The sequence below is a fragment of the Triturus cristatus genome, chromosome 10, assembly GCF_964204655.1.
Source record: "Triturus cristatus chromosome 10, aTriCri1.1, whole genome shotgun sequence".
Lineage (NCBI taxonomy): Eukaryota > Metazoa > Chordata > Amphibia > Caudata > Salamandridae > Triturus > Triturus cristatus.
Genome location: NC_140593.1, coordinates 1,019,461,232 through 1,019,481,873, shown reverse-complemented (window position 1 = coordinate 1,019,481,873; position 20,642 = coordinate 1,019,461,232). Strand labels below are relative to the sequence as shown.

General features: G+C 43.7%; 1 protein-coding gene across 1 annotated transcript in view; it reads right to left on the bottom strand.

Annotated features, from left to right (window-relative positions):
- Nucleotides 1-20,642, bottom strand: part of CCZ1 (CCZ1 vacuolar protein trafficking and biogenesis associated) — a 234,580-nt gene that overhangs the window by 167,232 nt on the left and 46,706 nt on the right. The window contains exons 4-5 of the mRNA XM_085629015.1: nucleotides 17,722-17,819; nucleotides 17,528-17,621 (exon numbers count right to left, since the gene is read on the bottom strand). Coding sequence (XP_085485141.1) covers nucleotides 17,528-17,621; nucleotides 17,722-17,819 — 192 coding nt within the window. The remainder of the gene's footprint in view (nucleotides 1-17,527; nucleotides 17,622-17,721; nucleotides 17,820-20,642) is intronic.

Sequence of the window (20,642 nt, the reverse complement as noted above, 5' to 3'; positions counted from 1 at the left end):
TGAATTCTTGATTTCTTTGCTGAGTTACAGATCGAACCAGAATATAGTTATACAAATTGTTTATGCTTTTAGAGTCATACATAGGCTTTGAAGGCTAATCCATGCTTCTTAGAGTGCTCAAGCCTGTTCATCGATCTTGACAAAAAAAAAAAAACTAGACTATCTTAGAATATAACACTATACAAACAAGCACCATGAGGTCTACCTTTAATGTGCTAACAAAAGCAAACTGAGGCATGAGCAAATGAGCACAATCTACTTATGCATTAGCACGGTTATCTGCTGCGTGACACCGCAAGCATGTTCGCAAATTAAAATAAGGCCTCCTGGCTTAAACAATGTTGGTCTATTTTTCTCAGGGCAACACCTAAAGTGCAAAGGGTGTGCTACACAGGCTCAAGCTGTGACCTAAATTATGAGGCTCAACTAGACTGTACACCTGGGGTTGCGTGTGGTCCTTACATAAGGTAATCAACTTAGCAGTTTGTGTTACACTGTTCCTAATGGAGCACTTTTATAATGGCACAGTGAGCATAAAATGGATTAGAATGCAGCCTAGAGTAAACAGGGGCTGGGATCAATTCAAGCATCCCTCTCATCATTTTACTTTTTTCAGTGGTTACAGCTGTGGTCACTGCTATTGTCCTGTCTTGCCGGCAGCAGCTGGTCTAAGTTTTGTTAAAACACTATAGATTTAAAATTTTGCTAGACTTTCGAGTTACACTGTGTCATGCTGATGTACCATTTCGCTTTGATGATCATATATCTGATAGCCACTTCCCCATACAGAAGGAGAGAAAATGCTGCATATGTAATAACTGGTATGTTTTCTTTAGCGAAAGAATTACACATATCCATAATTTCCAAACAGGGATATGACACCTTGGATACCATACATGGCAAATGATGTTTGTTGCACCTTATACTTTGCAAAGATTGCATAAAATGTAGGGTGAACTAATTTTGTAAGACCAATTCTTCTACTGAGAAGCTTTTTATGGTTCCTTTACGTAGGTGTGACCAGAACTGGTGTTAGACATTGTGTCCTCCACAGCAGTAGTAGTATTATGCCCCTGCCTCATTTATCTCGAGGCTTGTCTGTTCATGCATCTCCTGAAAATATGTCTGTCATCCAGTGGCACCCTATGAGCAGCCGAGAAAAGTCTTGCTACAGGGCTGACGCAAGGGTTAATTTACCTCATCAGCATATTATACAATTCTTCTTCTTTTAAATATGTTATAAGTGCATCATACGCACAACAAGTCAATTAGTGAAAGCCACAAGCTATCCTTTAATTAGAATGACTGCAAAGAGCAGAAGCTCTTTACCTTTGCTCCTTGAAAGAAGAGGTATATCGACTGACCATCTCCAAAGCAGGCAAGATTTATTTCAATTTGGAACATACGGCAATAGGACACTGGTGAGAAGTTTATCAGTATTCAGGACGTGTAATCCAAGCTCACATCTTATCAGATGAGCTGGTGTTGAAGAGCTGACTGACTGCTAGGACATTTCATGCAAACACTTTCTTTGTATCAGGAGATAAACTCTGAAGGAACATCATCAAAATACAGTATATTCACGGAGACTGCTTGGGACTAAAAAAAGAGCCGAAGGCATTTGTTTTGGCACTCTGTGGCCCATAGCCAGACCGGAAAGCCAGAGGCTGGGTTGAGGGGATCTTCAAAGTGCAGGGAAAATAAATGGCAAGTTCTAAAAGCAACAGGTAAAGAAAACAAACTGAAAACTACCAGGTACGGAAAAAAACAAAATCATAGCAAACTGTAAAACTAAAACAAATACAGAAACATTTGCCTGATCTGCGAGTCGTCAGTTGTACATTTTGCCAGCAAAATTGAAAACCTAGTTGCTTCAGTAGGCACTTATTAGTAGAATCAGTATTTTCTCTATATACCCCAGATCTGAGGTGGACTCTTTGGCATCAGCTTCTGGACTAAACTGCAAAATGTGCTAAACTACAGATCCCAAGCTATGTTTGGAAGCAGCTTATGCAATCCAGGCATATAATGTATTACATATTAGCTTACAGCCATAAGCAAGTTTAAATTGGAATGAATGGATGGCTGCATGATGTATTTTTCCTCATTCCTGGGTTTTCCGCTGGTACAGATATTTCCAACTAGGTGTATGCCAACTCCATTGGCAGCTCTGCAGTGAATGATATTCAGTATCTCCTGAGAGACAGGCACAACAAACACACAGAACCATCTGATAAACCTTTTAAAACAATACTGACAAAACCAGGAAATATGAGTGTAGTGTGATAAATGCATGCAGTGTAACCAGTGTCATAGACAGGGTACCAGTAGCTATCATGCAAGCATGAAAAAATATCCCCTTAACCCAATGATCAGTAATAAAAAAAAAGGGGGTGGGAAAAAATAAATTGATAAATGGAGTACAGAAGGACCCTCAGAGCCTGGGCCCCGGTGCTCCTGCTGCATCATTAGTACCTATAACTCAGAGAGTAACCACAATTCGCGCCAGCTGAACTTCAGAAATTAAAATCTGTGTTTTGTTTTAAAAAGCACCTTTGCCTTCAATACAGTGCCAATTAAAGGTAGGATGGCAAAAGAGCCTACATTATTTTCCTTCTTTAAATTTTACAGCACACGAAAGTACTACAATGAAGGCTTCCTTGCCCTTGACCTTCATGTAACAAAAACAAAAAGAGGACAATTGAAGGCAAGGCAGCCTTCATTATACAGTCTCATGTAATTTCATTTGAGATAACCGTAAAACACATTGATAGTATTCTGCAAACAGCACTTAAAAAACACAAATCTGAAGAGCTCTCCTCCAACCATCAACCACAAAGCTAGACATTCCGGTAGCAACGCAGAATCAAGGAATCAATCTCAGTCTCCTTCCCACACAAAGCTCCTCTTCAATTGCCACTCAAGTAATCACCCCATGTCACCTACGCTCCCCCCAAACGTATCAGACCTGGTGGGCAAGGGATTTCTCAGCTGTGGTTGATATACGTATAGAAGGGAGTTCAAACCTTTTTGTATTTCGGCATGGTGTCACTTACTAATGCAGTTAGTCTTTCAATTGCATGGATGTTCCAGACTTTAGTCTACCACATGCTTACAATGAGTGGAGTCGACACTCGCCAATGCTGTGTTATTACCAAACGTGCCCCCAACACTAGCAGTGTGAGGAGTTTGGCCACAGAGGGGAGAGAGTGGTGGCAGTCCCTAATCATCCTTCGTGCCCAACACAGCCAGCCCTGGTCGCATGGGGAGGGATACATTAGTAATATCTAGTACAACCTCCAACACCCAACTCCAAAACTGCTGTGTATACGTGCACTCCCAACACATATGCAAGTACGTTCCCTTCGCACTACATCCCCTCCAACACTTATCAGTGGCAATCACCATGGCTTTTAACTGAACTGGTGTCAAGTTCGAACTGAGAATTATTTTACAGGCATGTATCCTATATTGCAGGAAGAGAGAGGAGTGTGCTGTCTCTTTCCATGGGAGAATCCAATCTGCCTGTGAGGCTGTCGCGCCCAGTGTAGTAGGCGAGTAATCGGATACAAGTCCTTACGACTTAACAAAAAGTCACTGGCCACGGGTCTTAAGAGTCCCTTCTGTGTATAACTGTCCTAGGCACAAGGGTTCCCCTCTTCCACATGTCTGATAGTGTTGGTCTGTAATTTCTGGCAGGACGTCTGGGTTCCCAGCAATCGGGGTCAATGGGGAGGGATAGGTTGTTACTGCCTTTGTTCTTTATGCACTCAACCAGTGGTGTAAGGTTATCTTTGTGGTCCACCTCGGAAGTCAATCCCGAGGCAGCCAAAGCAAGTGGTGCAAGGGTACTGGACTGCATTCCTGCTCCATCCTGCACCAGAGCTTATCTGTATCTGGTGAGCCCCAAACTATTGCTGGGCTAACCTGGACTGCAAAGAAGTAACGTTCAATAGCAGGTACTCCCACTCCCTCCTCCTTTCGGCCCCTCAAGAAGGACCTGGCCACCTGGGGACGCTCCCCTCCCCATATGAAGGCCCACATCTTCTGGGTTACCTATTTTAGGGTTTCCGGGGGAACCCACAGCAGTAGAGAACAGAAGAGATCCAGCTACCTGGGGAGCAGGTTCATCTTCACACAGTAAATCCTAACCGTATAAGAAATCTCAAGTCTGCCCAATCAATATAAGTCCATAAACAGTGTTTCCAAGAGTGACTGGGCATTGCTAAAGAATACCTTGTGTATGGTGGGCAGAATCACAACAACCAAGGACGAATCCCTCTTGGAGACTACTGCAGTCCCTATTCCAGCACAATTTCTGTGAGGATATGGCATTCCTTGCCTCCACACCCCCGCACCTCCCCACATTGGCTTGGACTTCTGACAATTCACCTGGAATCCAGCCCAGAGGTGGAAACGGTCCAGCTCGTCCTTGAGTGCTGGTAGTGAACTTGCAGGATTTATCAAAAAACATAATATGTCATCCACAAAACGCCATCTTCTGTGCTCCCTGGTTAGTCGGGAGCCTGTAATAAGCGGGTTGGTTATGGTCCTGTGGTACAGAGATGCCACTGTGAGGGAAAAGATCAGCCACAAAAGGGGGGAGTCCTGTTGGGTGTCCCTTGTCAAAGGGATCAAGTCGGAGAGGTGAGAATGTATTTGAATCCTTATCGAGGGGCGGGCAGTATAAACGTTTTCATTCGAGCTCCCATCGTTGTCTTGTCAAGAGTCTTCGCCAGCAATGACCAGTCAAACAGTTAAAGGCCTTCTCTGCATCAAGGGAGAACAGGAGTTCCTCCATTCCAGTAGCCTGTACTTCATCCACCATCTTGAGAGCCAATCTGATGTTATCACCTGTTTATCTGTTCCTAACATAGTACGCCTGGCACACAGATACCAGTCGCAGCCTTATCTCGCCCAATCGATGGGCCAGGATTTTTGTCTTTACATCACTATTCAACAGTGGAATAGGGTGGTAGGACCCACACAAGTGGGCATCTTTATCTGGCTTAGGAATAAGCGTGAGAACGGATTTCATCATCAAGGTTGACACCTCTAGGGTAACCAAAATGAGTTAAAAGCCTTTGTGAGGTGTGGGCCAATAGACCAGCAAAGACCTTATAAAAGGAGTTTGGAAACCCGCCTGGGACAGGTGCCTACTTATTCGGAAGGGATTTTATAGCTAGCAGTACTTCCTCCTCCGATATCTCCCTCTCCAATTCTTCCCTGGCCTCCCCATTCAAATCATCCAGGGTAATCGCTGCCAGGTATTTGGCCTGGGACACCAGGGAACGAAACTCACAACTGTATAATTCAGCCTAATACTATGTGAATGTGTCCAGGATCCCTAGGCACTTGTTATAGGGGAACCGTCATGATCTAGCACAGTCTGGATGCGATTCCACAACCTGTGGGGGCCTTTCATTTCTAAACCAGTAAAAGAAAGAAAAAGATCCATTCCTGGCAGCACTAGCGAGAAGGCCAGGTGACAGACCAGTAGGAAGGGTAAAAAAGAGAAGAGGGTTGGGAATGAAAGAGGAATGAGAGGAGCTGGCAGGCTGGAGAAGATGAGAAATGAGACACATTGATAAGAGGAAGGGGCGGGAGGAAGCCAGCAGGAGAGGACACAAGCTGGAAATTTGCAATATGACGAACAAGCACTGAGAAGCTGACAAACCAAACTGTTGTTGTAAAACAGTCTCTCATACAATTCAATGCCAGCACTCCGTTGAATATAGAAACATACCCCCTAACAGCTACTTGCATCAGGTGAGAATTAAATACTTTTGGGAGCTGAGGCAAGATGTGATTGACAAAGTCTCAAGTCAATGGTTAAAAGAGGTGATTATAAAAAGGGAATAGATTAAATGGTTGGACCCAAGGCAAAGGTAATACATCTGTTTCACAGGTATGCAGTCAAAAGTCAGACTTTAAAACAGATTGAGCCTTTTACAATGCTTAGCAATCCTTGAAACGCAATGTAGAATATTCTTGCTCATCAGATTGGACTAACTACCTTTCCTACCCGACAGCACAATAAAGCACATGTCTCTCTGTTGCAGGAGTATGTTCTAAACAAGTGTTACACTTCTTACATCTTTGGAGATCAACATCTGTTAGTTACAACGCGAACATTAAACTGATGCTTCAGACTGCTTCCACACAAACTGTGTTCACATGCCAGACTTGCTTGGTTCTCAGCTGAGTTACTGCAAGCTTTAACCGTGAGCAATACATTCCAAAGTATCCTAGCCAATAGCCTGAACCGCTACTACCCAACAGCATATCTTTCTGCTGGACAGTCAAGTGTCTGTCTGTGGATGGAAGCAACTGTATTGACACAATCAAGTGACAAATAGTGCTGGTGGTTAAAAACAATAGACCAAAACTTCCAAAACAATCCTTATTCATTGTGACAGACAAATTAATGTGACAGACAGCTAAATTAGCAAGTCGGGTGGAAGAATTCTTTGGGTACATCAGCAAGGAGGTTTGAACCATGAACGCCAAGGTCTAAGATAAGTTAGATAAGTGATGACATGACATGCTTCAATGATGTTATATATCAAAAAACAATGGTACCTGCGGAGAAAACACTGCTCTGACAGAGTACCATTTTAAATCCAGGTAATGGAGTATGCCTTTTTGCCATTTGTCAATTTTTGCCAATTCATATTTTATCTAGACCACTGATCCCCCTTTCCTGAATTGTCTGATTTCAGGTGTCTCTTACTATTAGGTCCTGATGAGACCTTCTACCCTATGAGAGGTTGAAACGCCGCCGACTTGCTTGTAAAATGAACCAATGTACTCAGCCTTCATCACTGTCACGGAAGGTTGTAAATGATTTTGTATATTGATTCAGTGATACTCAAAGTACGGCCGGGGGCTGTTTGCGCCCCCCCCCCTTGACCTATAAATGCTGCCCCCTTGTCGAACAGCAACACCAGCTGCTGTTTATTTGCTAGCACTAATATTTAGAAAAAAGATGTTAAATAAATGGGCAAGCATTTAATAACCTGCAAATAAATGCCCGCCCCTTTACTTAACATATTTTTTAACCCCCTTACACAATCCATGACCCAAACAGACCCCCTCCCACCACCCTGCTGGCATCAGTGCGGCCCTCGGGCACACCACAAACCGTATTTTGTGGCCCCTGGGCAAATGTTTGTGAGCACCCATGGATTAGATGGTCGTTTTGTGTGTTTTGGGAACCTCAGTGTATATCAAAACCAGTCACTTGTATATAAAGGTTCTAATTTCACTTGGGACATATTACACCTCCTTCCTATTGTTACATGAATTTTCTTTATAAATAAGAATGCATTTTACTCGTTGGGCTTTTTAAATGTTTTTCTGAGCTTGTGCATTTTTTCCTCAATTATTGCCATTGTGCACAAACAAATATTATTATAAGTAAAATTGTCACGGTCTCATTTTCAGCACTGTTACCATCGTTTTTTTAAATATATATAACATACACCCTGGTTCCTTGTGAGTAAGCTGATCCTTGTTTCTCCTGAACGCGATGCTTCAATGATGTGACAATGTTGAAAGCTATGTCTTCTTTAATGCAATTTAGCACCACAAAATGTTAGAAGGTCCAGCATATGCTTACATTTAAGAGTCCTGCTCTTGATTTTGACTGTGTGCCTTGTGCATGAGGCAGAATGTGACTGTTGGATAGAAGGTTAGGTGTGGTTCTCCAGACCATTGAAAAAAACATCTTGAGGCCCCCATAAATGAGGGCAGATGAGTTCAATAACAGTTATCCTGCTATCAGTGGTGGATGGCGTGTGAGGTTTCCATGTATATGCACCCTTGCTGGAGATGTGTTTGGTATGTAGGGAGTTTCTTATGAGACAGACCACTCTAGATTTCCAGGTGTGTGGATAGGTCTGAATTCAGCCTGGTTGTACTTGTCAGAAATGGTGGTCTCTCATTGGCAGTGATGTATACACCCTGTCCAAATACGGACCCTTCCTTCTAGTCAGAGTAAGGGGGTAACACAGCTAAGATAACCCCTGCTCACCCTCTTGGAAATTTGGCACGAGCAGACAGGCTTATCTCAGAGGCAGTGTGTAAAGTATTTGTACAAAACACACACACTAACAGAGAAAACACTACAAAATGGACACTACACCAGTTTAGAGAAATTGCCCATGTGGATCTAATTAAAACAAGACCAAAATGACAAAAATCCAACATACACAAGTAAAGATATGAATTTTCAAAGAATATCCCAAAAGTACAGTTCCTTGAAGTCGTTCGTGCCAACCGGGGCCATCAAGGCATCGTGACAAACAAATCCAACAGTTCAGTCTGACCTCGATGGAGGGAAGGCCAGCTACGGCGTCGGGAAAGACCCGCAAACAGTACCTTGGAAACTGAAGAGACCTTGGAGACCTTGCGGTGAAATGAGGCGCTGCTGGCGTCTGTGCCGTGGGTCGGTGCAGAAGTCAGTGAGTCCTGAGAGTCACACGGGTTGCAAATCGAATTTTGTGAGACAGAACTCAGGAACAATGACGTTGGTAGTGCTGGGCCTACGGTGTCATCACAGGCGGTGCATCATGCACTTCACAATGCGGTGTCCATGGCTCTGGTGCAGGCAGCAGCATGGCATTGGTGCGGAGGGCAGGTGTCGCAGTCGATGACGCAGTCGTTGCCATCCCGCAGCTTCGGTGTCGAGGGCGGCGAGGCGGTGACCACAGCTGCGGTGCAGACAGAGGTGTCGGTGACGGCGCTTAGGCAGTGTCGTTGGTGAGGCGAATGTTGTGTTGCTGTTGAATTCAGTGAGATGAGGCAGTGCCCACGGCCACTATGGGAGCAGCAGCGTCAAGTTCAACGAGATGCTACATCGTCGGTGAGACCAGGGCTGCGGTGTCGTCGAGATCAGTGCTGCGTTACTCAGCGAGTGGTGATCACAGCATTGGTGCTGGCAGCAGCGTCGTTGATGGCATCTGGAATGCTTTCTTTGCAGTTACAGCTCAGCAAACACCTCCAGTGGCCCAGAACAGGCATATGCACCACTTGGCAGGTTCAGAACTCCCATAAATGGAGTCCATGCACTGTAGGTGAAGTCTTTGATGACCCCGAGACTTCCAACAGGAGGTAAGCAAACACAAGCCCTTGGAGAAACTTGGAAAGCAGAAGCAAAACAGTAAAGTTCATTCCTTTCACTGCCCAAGAGAGAAGCAGCAACCGCCTGCCAACCCAGCAAAGCAACACACAGCAAAAGGGGCAGTACGTCTCCTGACAGCTCTTCTTCTTGGCAGAGTCCTAAGTCCAGAAGTGCTCTAAAGTTCTGGGGTCAGAGCCCATACTACTTTCATCCTTTGAAGTATGCAGGCTTCAAAGTCTCTCTTGCTTACTCTTACCAGTTCTGTCCTCCCAGGTCCACCCATACTACAGGGGGCGGAGACAGCATTGTGAAAGACAGACACAGCCCTATTCAGCTGTAAGTGACAACTCCTCCAACCACTCTTGCTCAAGAAGACCCATCAGCCTGGACATGTGCTATCAGGCTATGCAGGGCACACCTCAGCTCCATTTTGTGTGACTGTCTAGAGTGAATGCATAAACAGGGCCGGTTAGGCTAAACCAGGCATTGATTCCCCAGGCAGGCAGAGGCACAGAATGGTAAAGCAAGAACATGCCAACTTTCTAAAAGTGCCATTTTCAACCACACAATTTAAAAACCACCTTCACTAAAAGATGATTTTTAAATCCTGAGCTCAGGGAGCCAAAACTCTAAATGTCTAGCTGTTTCCAATTGAAAATTACACTTGAAAAATGTTACAAGGTAGTTCTAAGGATAGCCTACGGGAGAAGTAATCCTTACAATAGTGAAAACGAAATGGCCAGTATTTTACTATCAGGGGATGCAAAACTTACCAGTATATGTCCTACCTTTCACATACACTGCACCCCTGCCCATGGGGGTACATTGGGACTACCTTAGGAGTGCCTTATATGTAGTAAAAGGGAAGGTTAGGGCCTGGCAAGTGGGTACATTTTCCAGGTCGACATAGCAGTTTAAAACTGCACGTGCAGACACTGCAGTAGCAGGCCTGAGACAGGTGTTTAAGGCTACCCATGTGGGTGGCACAACCAGTGCTGCAGGCCCTCTAGTAGCATTTGATTTACAGGCCCTGGGCACACACAGTATACTTTATTAGGGACTTACTAGTAAATCAAATATGTCAATCATAGAAAACCAATCAGAATCACAATTTACACAGAGAGCATATGCACTTTAACACTCATTAGCAGTGGTAAAGAGCCCAGAGTCCTAAAGCCAACAAGAACAGGTCAGAAAAGTGTGGGGATACACCTGTAAAAAGGGGCAGGTCCAACAGTACTGCACCATTCTTTACTTGATGGAGTCCACAGAATGATAGACTAAGACTTGAGGGCTGAAGGAGTTCTGTTTAACAGATTGCAATGCTCTGGCAAACACTTTTCATAAGTAGGTTGACAAATATCTTGGTCTTCTACCACACCTTGCAGGCCATTATCTAATAGAATCCTGAGTTAAATAAGAAGAATGCAAAGAAATAACAGAGAAGGAGGTGTGGCAGGTGAGAGGGTGAACTGGAGGAGGAATGGGAAATGGTGAAGTTAGTTAGGACTTTGAGCAGATGAGCACACTCCCTTTTGTGTGATGGTATCCACGTTTAAAAAAAAAAAAAGGAAGGTGGTGCAATAGGGTGAATCCTCCTCAGTATGAGGATATTATTCAACTTTCAAAAAAGCGCTGACCTCTGAAGAAGAGGGGCATGTGCACTCTAAGGAATAGTGTATAACTTTAATTCTTCACTCGTAGACAATTTGTCACAAAATAACTTCATTGAAGTTAACATTCGTTGCACTCTTTACCTCTCTACAGCACTAAGCGGATGATTTTGGCCCATCTGCCACCCTTGTACAGAACCTGAGTTTCCTCTACATTTCAGCTTTACAGCCCCTGAACAAGGGCAATCCGCCCGAAATGCATTGGGCATAAACAAACCCCTGTTTCTTGTAAATCATAGTTACAAAGTCATAACGACTGCTATCAAGAAATAACGGATGACAATATTGAAAACGTAACGAATGTTAACTTCAATAAAGTTCTTTTGTGACAAACTGTCTAAGAGTGAAGAATTAAAGTTTTTACACTATTTCTTCGAGTGCACATGGGAGACGCCCCTCTTCTTCAGAGGTCAGCGCTTTTTTTTTTAATTGTGAAGTTAGACATTCGTTAGATATTCATCCTTTTCAAGTTGAATTAAAAATATTTACATCCTTAAACTTCTGGGAGTAACTGAAGATCACTGTAGGACGTCCTACAAGTCCAGTGACACCATTGAATGTCCTGGGTCCAGAGCTGGAAGGATCTGAGTCAGAGTGAGCATTCTGAACTTATACTTCTTTAAAAAAAGCATTCAGCAGGTGGAGGTCCAGATAAGTTTGAGGCCTCTGTCTTTCATCATCTCAGAGTCCGACACCTGATCGATAGCCAGTAGGAGTTGGATTTCCTGCATCAGAAATGCAGAGTACTCCTCTAAATGTAGGAAAAAGACTGGATGCAGAGGAAATGAAAGGCAGGCCCCGTAGCCCTGTTGACACATTTCTAAGACCCACCTATTTGACATGATTGATTTCCAGCTAGGGAGGAAAGGCTGCTGCAGGGAGGAAGAATTTGAGGAATGCTGACCCTGGTTGTTTGAACAGTGTCTATCTCTGCATTAGTCTTGAAAAAACTGGGCCGGCAGATGCAGTAGAAGTTGGAGGTGCTGGAACTGTCTGGTAGCGAACTCATTAGAACAGCCTCTGAATTTTCTGTATTGATGGGGAAATTGCTTAGCTGTTGTCCCTACCCCCAGACAATGTGCTGTGATGAGACTATCCTTGAATCATTCTAGCACCAAATGAGACTTTTCTCTTAAGAGTGCAGAGCCATCAAAGGACTTGTCTATTATGGATGCCTGTATGTCTCTAGAAACTCCAACTGATCTCATCAAGGGAAGCCTCTAGTGCACTGGTTTCAATAGCCCTGCCAATGGTGGAGCATTGATGGACAGTGAGGCCTACATCAAGAGAGCTGTCAGTGTGAAGCTGGTGGTATCGAAGTGGCTGAATGTCTTCTTTTCTTCACCACCGGCAAAGCAGACATAGGCCCGCTAGATTTTGTGAGGGCATTTCCAGAGATTTGCAACCCGATCCTCCAAAGAAGGTTGTTTTTTGTTAGGTTACCAGGGCCCAGTTGTGATTTCTTCTGCTTCTCAGTGCGAACGGTATCCATGGCCTTAGATGTTTACAAACACCTCGGAAGCTTTCTCCACGATCACAAACAGTTTTTTCCAAGATGTTTTTACAAATTATACGGTCGTTATCAGCGTGCAGGCAGAAGATGCATCTCGTTTGAGGATTATCTTTATAAATAATCACATTCCCACAAGCTTCACAGGCTTTGAAGAGGCTTCTTCTTTGAGAAACTTGGAGGCTTCCACGTGGAGAAAAATATCTTTCTCACCTAATCAGAACATGATGGTGGATAATTTAACAAACACAGAAACGCTTTAGAAAAGGAATACTGAGGATAAAGCAGACTTATCTGTCTGAAAGGAGAGCAAAGTCCTGGGACTCACCGTCTACACAATGTGTAGTAGAAATCTGAAGTGCGTTTACTTTTGGGAGGAGGAAGGTTAGGGTACTATCTCCCCACTGGTTGGACTTCAGCTTTTTTGTACTGATGTTACTTGTCTAGTAATACGCACGGTCTTAAGACGTGCAAGATTGGTTTTGTAAGGTTACCGTGGGACTCTCAATTCAACAAAGGGGAAATGATTGAATTATGTTAATCTATGAAAGATTCAAGCTGGAAAATCATTACTGTTGTGATGCTTAAGACGAAGACTCCCCTCCTGAAGGCCATGACTCTAGCACCTGCATGGGTCAGTGTTGTCACAATGACCGTCCTCGAGTACAGAAGAAAGAAAATATATACCTCATAATTTAGGAGTAAGCAACGTCTGTGTCCACAAGGTACAGTGGTCCATCTTCCAACGTCGAACTGGCAGAGCAAAATGTGTTTTCCTATTAGGATTCTGAATCAGTGACTTTTAGTCTGTTCAGCAAGATTGCAATAAATATGATATGCTATTATCCCTGAACATCTGTGGTGCAAATGAATTGTACTATCACATAGTGGAAAATCTATGCCTCTTCTTATGGCAAAGGAATGCTTTCAAAGAAGACCATAACACAACAGCAGGGCTTTGTAGCGCTATACATGCTTTCAAGAGCTACACAATGGATGTAGCTTGAGATAACTCCTATGGGAAGCTTTACTGTAGTTCACAGTACTTTTAATTTTGTAACTTGACCGGGTAGTAGTTAAAAGAAAAAAGATAAGTCCTTGTTGTTGTCCACACAGAACCTAGAAACATAACAAAATAAAAAGCGTTAAGGAAAACATTTTACTATAGCAATGTTTAAAACCAGATTTCATAGAAATATCGGAAATGCTACAGGAAAAAACTCACAGAGTTACTTATGGCAAATGAAGTCTAAAGACTGTTCTCCTGATTGCAGCAGAGATGCTGATCTCGTTTCGTGCACAAACTCCTATTTGCATCCAAAACAGTATTACAAGCCAGATCCAAATTGTGATGACACAAGAGTTTGCAACTCCTGTGAGCCACCATCCGCACCAAACCCCTGCTCTCCTGGACCAACATAAACTACGACAACACCATCGAAATCATGAACACCATCCGCTCCGGATCTCCGTCAGACCCATGCCCACACCACATCTTCAACAAAGCCAGCACCACCATTGCACTCCAGCTCCAGAAAGCCATCAACATCTCCTTCGAGACAGCAACCTTTCCGGAGAGCTGGAAGCACGCCAAGATCAACGCCTTGCTCAAAAAACCCAAGGCTGACCCCAAGGACCTCAAGAACTTCCAGCCCATCTCCCTGCTCCCGTTCCAGGCAAAGGTCATCGAGAAGACCGTCAACAGACAACGGACCCGCTACCTCGAGGAGAACAACATCCTTGACCCATCCCAGTCCGGCTTCCGCAGCAACCGCAGCACCGAAACTGCCCTCATCGCTGCCACCAATGACATCAGGGCTCTGCTGGACAGCGGAGAAACCGCGGACCTCATCCTCCTGGACCGGTCAGCCGCCTTCGACACTGTCTGCCACCGCACCCTACGCACACGCATCCACGACGCTGGGATCCAAAACAAGGCTCTGGACTGGACCACCTCCTTCCTCTCCGGCAGAACCCAGAGCGTCCGCCTCCCCCCTTTCCGCTCGGAAGACACCAAGATCATCTGCGGGGCCCCAGGGCTCATCCCTCAGCCCGACATTGTTCAACATCTACATGGCACCGCTCACCCACGTCGCTCGACTGCACGACCTCAACATCATCTCCTACGCTGACGACACCCAGCTGATCCTCTCCCTCATCAAGGACCCCCTCACCGCCAAAACCAACCTCCACGAAGGAATGAAAGCCGTCACCGAATGGATGAAGAACAGCCGACTGAAGCTGAACTCAGACAAAACGAAAGTCCTCATCCTCGGCACCACCCCCTCGGCCTGGGACGACTCTTGGTGGCCGACCGCACTGGGAACAGCTCCAACACCCACCGAACACGCACGCAACCTAGGGTTCATCCTCGACTCTATACTCTCTCCATGACAAAGCAGGTCAACTCCGTCTCGTCCTCCTGCTTCAGCACCCTCCGCATGCTCTGCAAGATCTACAGGTGGATCCCCACCAAAACAAGAAGAACAGTCACCCAGGCGCTTGTCAGCAGCAGGTTGGACTACAGAAACGTCCTCTACGCAGGAGCCTCGGCCAAACTCCTGAAACGACTTCAACGCATCCAAAACGCCTCTGCACGCCTGATCCTCGACATTCCTCGCCGCAGCCACATCACACCACACCTGAGAGACCTGCACTGACTCCCCGTCAACAAGCTCCTCACCCATGCACACAAGGCACACCACAACACCGGACCAGCATACCTCAACAGACGACTCAGCTTCTACACCTCCAACCGTCAGCTCCGCTCCGCCGACCTCGCACAGTCCCCCGCATCCGAAGAGCAACTTCTGGCGGCAGATCGTTCTCCTACCTCGCCAACAAGACCTGGAACACCCTCCCCATCCTCCTACGGCAGACCCAGGACCTGCTAACCTTCAGAAGACTCCTCAAGACCTGGCTCTTCGAGCAGTAGCAGCATCCTCCCCCCCCCCCTCGACCTCCCCAGCGCCTTGAGACCCTCACGGGTAAGTTGCGCGCTTTACAAATGCTCTGATTGATTGAGCAAACCGTGCAAAATACAAGTTTGGGCAACTCGTAAAGGGTAAATTAATGAGTAATTTGCATGTAATTTCTCATCCTGAGGAATCTAATATGGAACTGGGTACAAAGTCAAAACCTGCTATTTGATGAGAGCACATTTTGTGACACCATTTTGCACAACAGCTCGAATCAGCCCCAGGTGTTTCAAAGCCAGTGTGTCAGGGTGAGGGGCGAGCTTACCTTTGACTAGCACGCTGGCCCCATGTGAAGTGCTACTGTGAAGCACATTAACTTGCAGATCTTCAGGAGCAGAAGATGATGGGGAGTGTGGGAGGCGTCTGGACAGAAGCCTTACATCTCCAAATTATGCTAAACACTCAAGTAAAGGCAAAAAGGAATCCATACCTTATGGAACCACCGGATGCTCACAAGACTTGCCAATAGTGGAGGTCATCTTGAATGCCTACAGTAAACGTTCCTCAAGGTTTAGAGCGTCTTTCTTAGACAATCGTGATAGATATTTGCTGCACCTGGAACTTGTTGTTGAAAGCTAGAATACTTGTTAACTGTTGCTCTGAGAATTCAACTAAAGGCATCATTGATACCAGAGAGTATTCACGCACCAAACTTTCAAATGTTATAGAGACTTGCACTTTCTTTTTTTCACTGGGAGCGATCTGTTAGGATTACAAATTAAATTTTGCAATTTGTATTTTCATGAGTCCTCTGTAAGGATATCAAATTCTATTTCGCACTTTGCTTTACACCAGGAGTCATCTCTTAGGATTACAAACTCATTGCACTATACTATTCTCAGAAGCAGTGATCTGATTGGATTTTGAATTCATCAACTTGTCCAAAATGTTCTCTTAAAAAACGTCAACAGGATCACATATGCAAATAACTGTTGTTGTGAGACAAGTATATCATTAACCTGGTACAATGAACACAAGCAGAACCACAAAATGTTATTACATAACATTGAAGCTCAGAAAAAATACTGAGTTTCACTTCATAATATAAAGTGTGAAATACTGAGAGCGTCAACAGATATCAGTGCTCCTACAGAGACGATTAAGCCCAGCGGTGGAAACTGGCAGTGTGCCGATACTGAGTGTCTGTGTTTCTCTTTCATATTGTGCCTCTCTTTCCCTGGCTCTACTGCTAATCAGCACATTAATACTGCGAGATTAGTTGTGGATTCATTAAAGTGTGGATGCTACTATCGCTCCAGTTGGATCCATATTGCAAAACTGACAAAGTGGAGGACCAGCGAACATTGAATAAGCTTGTGGGAATTGACCCAACAATACAGTTTGTGTAAACCAGCATATCTACAAGTTTAAACCATTGATAACCCGGAAGGGCTAGAATTTTCTAAGATATTATACACACTTGTTGAGTTAGCCTAATGGGAAAAGAGCCTGACCCAGTACCTTCAAGTCACAGTTAAGAATCAGCAGCTGAGAAAACACAGTTTTAATTCCCTCCAAGGATGTTAAAATAATCTAATGGATTTGGGCAAACACCGTGAATATTATTCTTAAACCTGGACACAATCATTTATGATATGCCTTATATAAATGGCCATAATCACAATTCTCATTGTCAACATTTATAAGGCGTCTTTCATTCTTGCACTTCAACACGTGATATACTACATTTTAATAGAAAAAAAGGCTTACATGGTAGTTTCTTTTGAAATACAGTAACATTTACAGTCCTTTACAAAATATCTAAAATCTACTTATTCAGCATCTTCCAGCTCAAGATATCTACCCTTGGACCAAACACAACAACTGTTTTTTTTAAATTCAGAAACAACACAAGGTAAAGCATCAGGGAAGACCAAGCCAAAGGCGGGAATATGCATATCAGAATGGCAATGTTCATATTTCATCACATTTCACAATAGCAATATGGTTGATATCACAGCACAAAAAGAGAGGGGCTCTGCAGTGAAAAGGTGCAGAGTAAACAGTAACAAAGCAAAGTTTGTATGGCTGCCAATGGAGTAACTGCAAACATAACAAGACTGAAGATAGCTGGTGATGAGTGCAAATAGTGTATACTTAATTTCCTCAAATAATTATATGTTCCTGACATGGGAGATAAACATGTGACAAAATAAAATGATCAATCACTCATTTTAACTGATGTTCCTAGGCCTCTTAAACATTGTTTTACATATGTGATTTATATCATGAACCACAGTACCATAACCATCCAAAAATTAGCTTCAGGCTCGTGGAAGAACTGACGATTTTTTTGTGTATGCAAGGACTGTGCCGGCTTCAATGGACTGAAAGTCCTAAAGAAGTACAAAAAGGGAACACAATTAACTTATTTACAAAGAAACCATGATATTGCCACCAAAATATATAGTCTGAAATATGTTTTCAATTTCCTACCTGGTGAACTGTATTATTGCTTCACATAAACCAACATTTCGTATTTTTTCATTCTTTTCAACCTCATTTGGATGATAGAATAGAATTTTCTTCTCCTCCTAATAATATAAAAAATTAAATAAGGCACACAGGAGACATTTTTTCCCAAACATGGTTCAACTGCAAACCAAAATGCAATCTAAATGAGTCGAGACTACCATATATTTGGTACTTTTAGATCGCGGATCTCGATTCCAGTGCAACAAAGTTCAGCACAGTTTTATCCAAAGGAGAAAACTATTAAATTAAGAGCTGGATGATTGAGTTTCTTACATTTACAAGAGCATATTAAAGCAAAATTAAGACTGTTTTCCAGATTTTGTAAATATCTTTTTCACCTAAATCCTTGAATATTTATGTCCTTTTCCTATGAGTTCCCTTCCAATTGTGGCATTCAAAAATTATAGTTATTGATAGAACTTGCAAATATTTATTTTGCCTTGCCTTTGCTATTACTTAGTGTAACTCTCCAAGCTAACTCTCTCCACCTTTCCGTTCCAGTAACAACTCCAATCTTAGCTCTTCCTGTCTGTATCCTTATAACACCTGTCAACATATTACACACAAGAAGACTAAACATGTAGCTAGGCGTCAAGATCACCAAAGCATCCCATCACGGACTGGGAACTTCATAAGATCCTTGGCTAAATCCCTCTGCCCGGACTAAGGCCCTCTGACAAAGACACCTACACCATCCCAGCAATGGACCGGTTAACATTCCCCCACCAATCAAACATTGACTAAAATCACAAACATTTATTGGTACATGTTGGAATACCCACATGCCTACGGCATCAGCCACTGGGAAAAGCCACATTTTGGAAGGCATGTAGTAGAGAATAGCAGAGAAGGGCATCAAGAAAACACTACTGTAGTAAGATACCAGATACATTAGGACAATCCCACAATTCTTAAATCAAAAACTCACAGAAGGACTTAGTTCTATTATAGCAGAAGGGATAAGGCTTGTGCTCAGGGGTTTGGTTGGCAGTGGATCCTAGATCCTTTCCCTTAAGAGAACACTCCACTCTGAGGACCATGGTGGGCCTGCCTAGCTATAGCAGCTTCTAGAGCATTCTGCAGTTACTATGTGTGAAGTACTACATGATCTGAGCTGTGGATTTCAGTGATAGACCAGTGGAGTTTAGGAATGCAGAAAGACCAGAGAGTTGTGGGGTGCTGTCGTTTTGGGTGCAACAGGAAGGAGCGAGGGAGAACAAGGGGTGTCCAAATACAGTGTAGGTGTAAGTCTACACAAGCTAACAGGCTTTATCACATTAAGCCCTGTGCTTGTGCTACTCCAGCACCACCAGCACAATAAGCAGAAGCTTAAGAATAAGTGCAAGTCAACAAGCTTGAAGCAATTTCCAAGGCTGCTCCAGTCCAGGCACTGTAGTCCAAACCAGACCAAATGATAAAATAGGTACAAAAATCCTCTATGAAAATCAAACACATTTCTTAAGAGTTCCTTCTGCACTGCAGGTCACCTGTCATCATATCAGAAGATCTATACAGTCGCATAAGAAGTCTCCTAGCACTGACACAACAGAGAAATAGCACCAGGAGTTGCGTATTATCATCAAAGGCAAGGGAATGCCTTTGCTAGTAGTGCCACAAGGTCAACTATTACAGCAACGGCTCTGCCATCTTTGCATACACTCTATTACCTAGAGATTGGCGGGTGGCCATGAAAGACTCTAGGGCAGAATTAACATCGAGCGCATGATGTTAGGAAGGGTTTGCAAGCAGCCACAATTTGGGCATTGGGAAGATGCCACTACCCTCAAAAGATTTATTCTCATGAAATACATCAAAAACACACTAGAGCTAGGCCTCCATAGTACCAAGGTGTCTGTGACCACAGCATTCAGTCTAGTATTTGACCATGACATAGCTACCTCACATGAAAAAGAAACGCTAAGTGATATGTAGCCAGAAGATGATACGCCTCCGAGAATAGAAGATGGACCTCCTTTCAGATATTTTAAGCCAAGTGAACAAAGAACAGACTTACTGCTGCATAAAAGAAGGATGGAGGCAGAAGAAAGAAGGGCTTTGAGAGACCAGTGTGCTATCCAATTTGTGTCATGTCAATGCTCCAATAAACCTAAGCAAGTGCCTGTATCTAATTTGACCTCGCAAATACAGCTATCATGTCCCGGATCGTTTGAGCAGAGCACTGAAAATGCTTCAGAGACAACTCTGGATTTGTTCATAGAGAGCAGATAGAGCTCTGCTAAACCTACACTTGCAGTAGACACTTTCATGTGACTGATTCACTTAACAAGTAAGCAGCTGACAACAGTGAGAACCTAATCGAGCTAATAAATACTGTGCAGATTTCAAGTAGGACAAGCTAAGAGTATTTGATAACCCTATAGAAGAGCAAGTATCCGAGACTTCCTGGCTCAAAAAGTAACTCCAGCAGCAAGGAGTACAAGAACTGCACCTGTGCTGGAAAAACAAGTTGACAATCTGATCAACAAAGACATTTCTGACCAAATCGATCACCCAAACTAAACTCAAAAATGCTTCTGAGCCACTTAATGTAGCATTTTCCATAGGAAACTCTGGCATGCTTCTGGCGAATTGAAAGCAGTATAGCGCACAAAAGAGAAAAGTACTCGAAGCTGAAATTATTACTATTTTCGTGTGTTTATCTTCTCTTGATAGGTCTTACCAGTGAACTGGTGCAGAACCATGGCACATTAAGTACCTGTGCTGGAAAAGATAGGTAAACACAGAGCCAAAACACTCATGCGAGAGTCTGTCAAATATGAGGAAATTCAAGGAATTATTATAAACATTTGGTGTCACAAAAACAGTCAGTGGAATTGAAGTGTTGCAGCTTTGCAAACCAACCAAACTGACAGAATCATGCA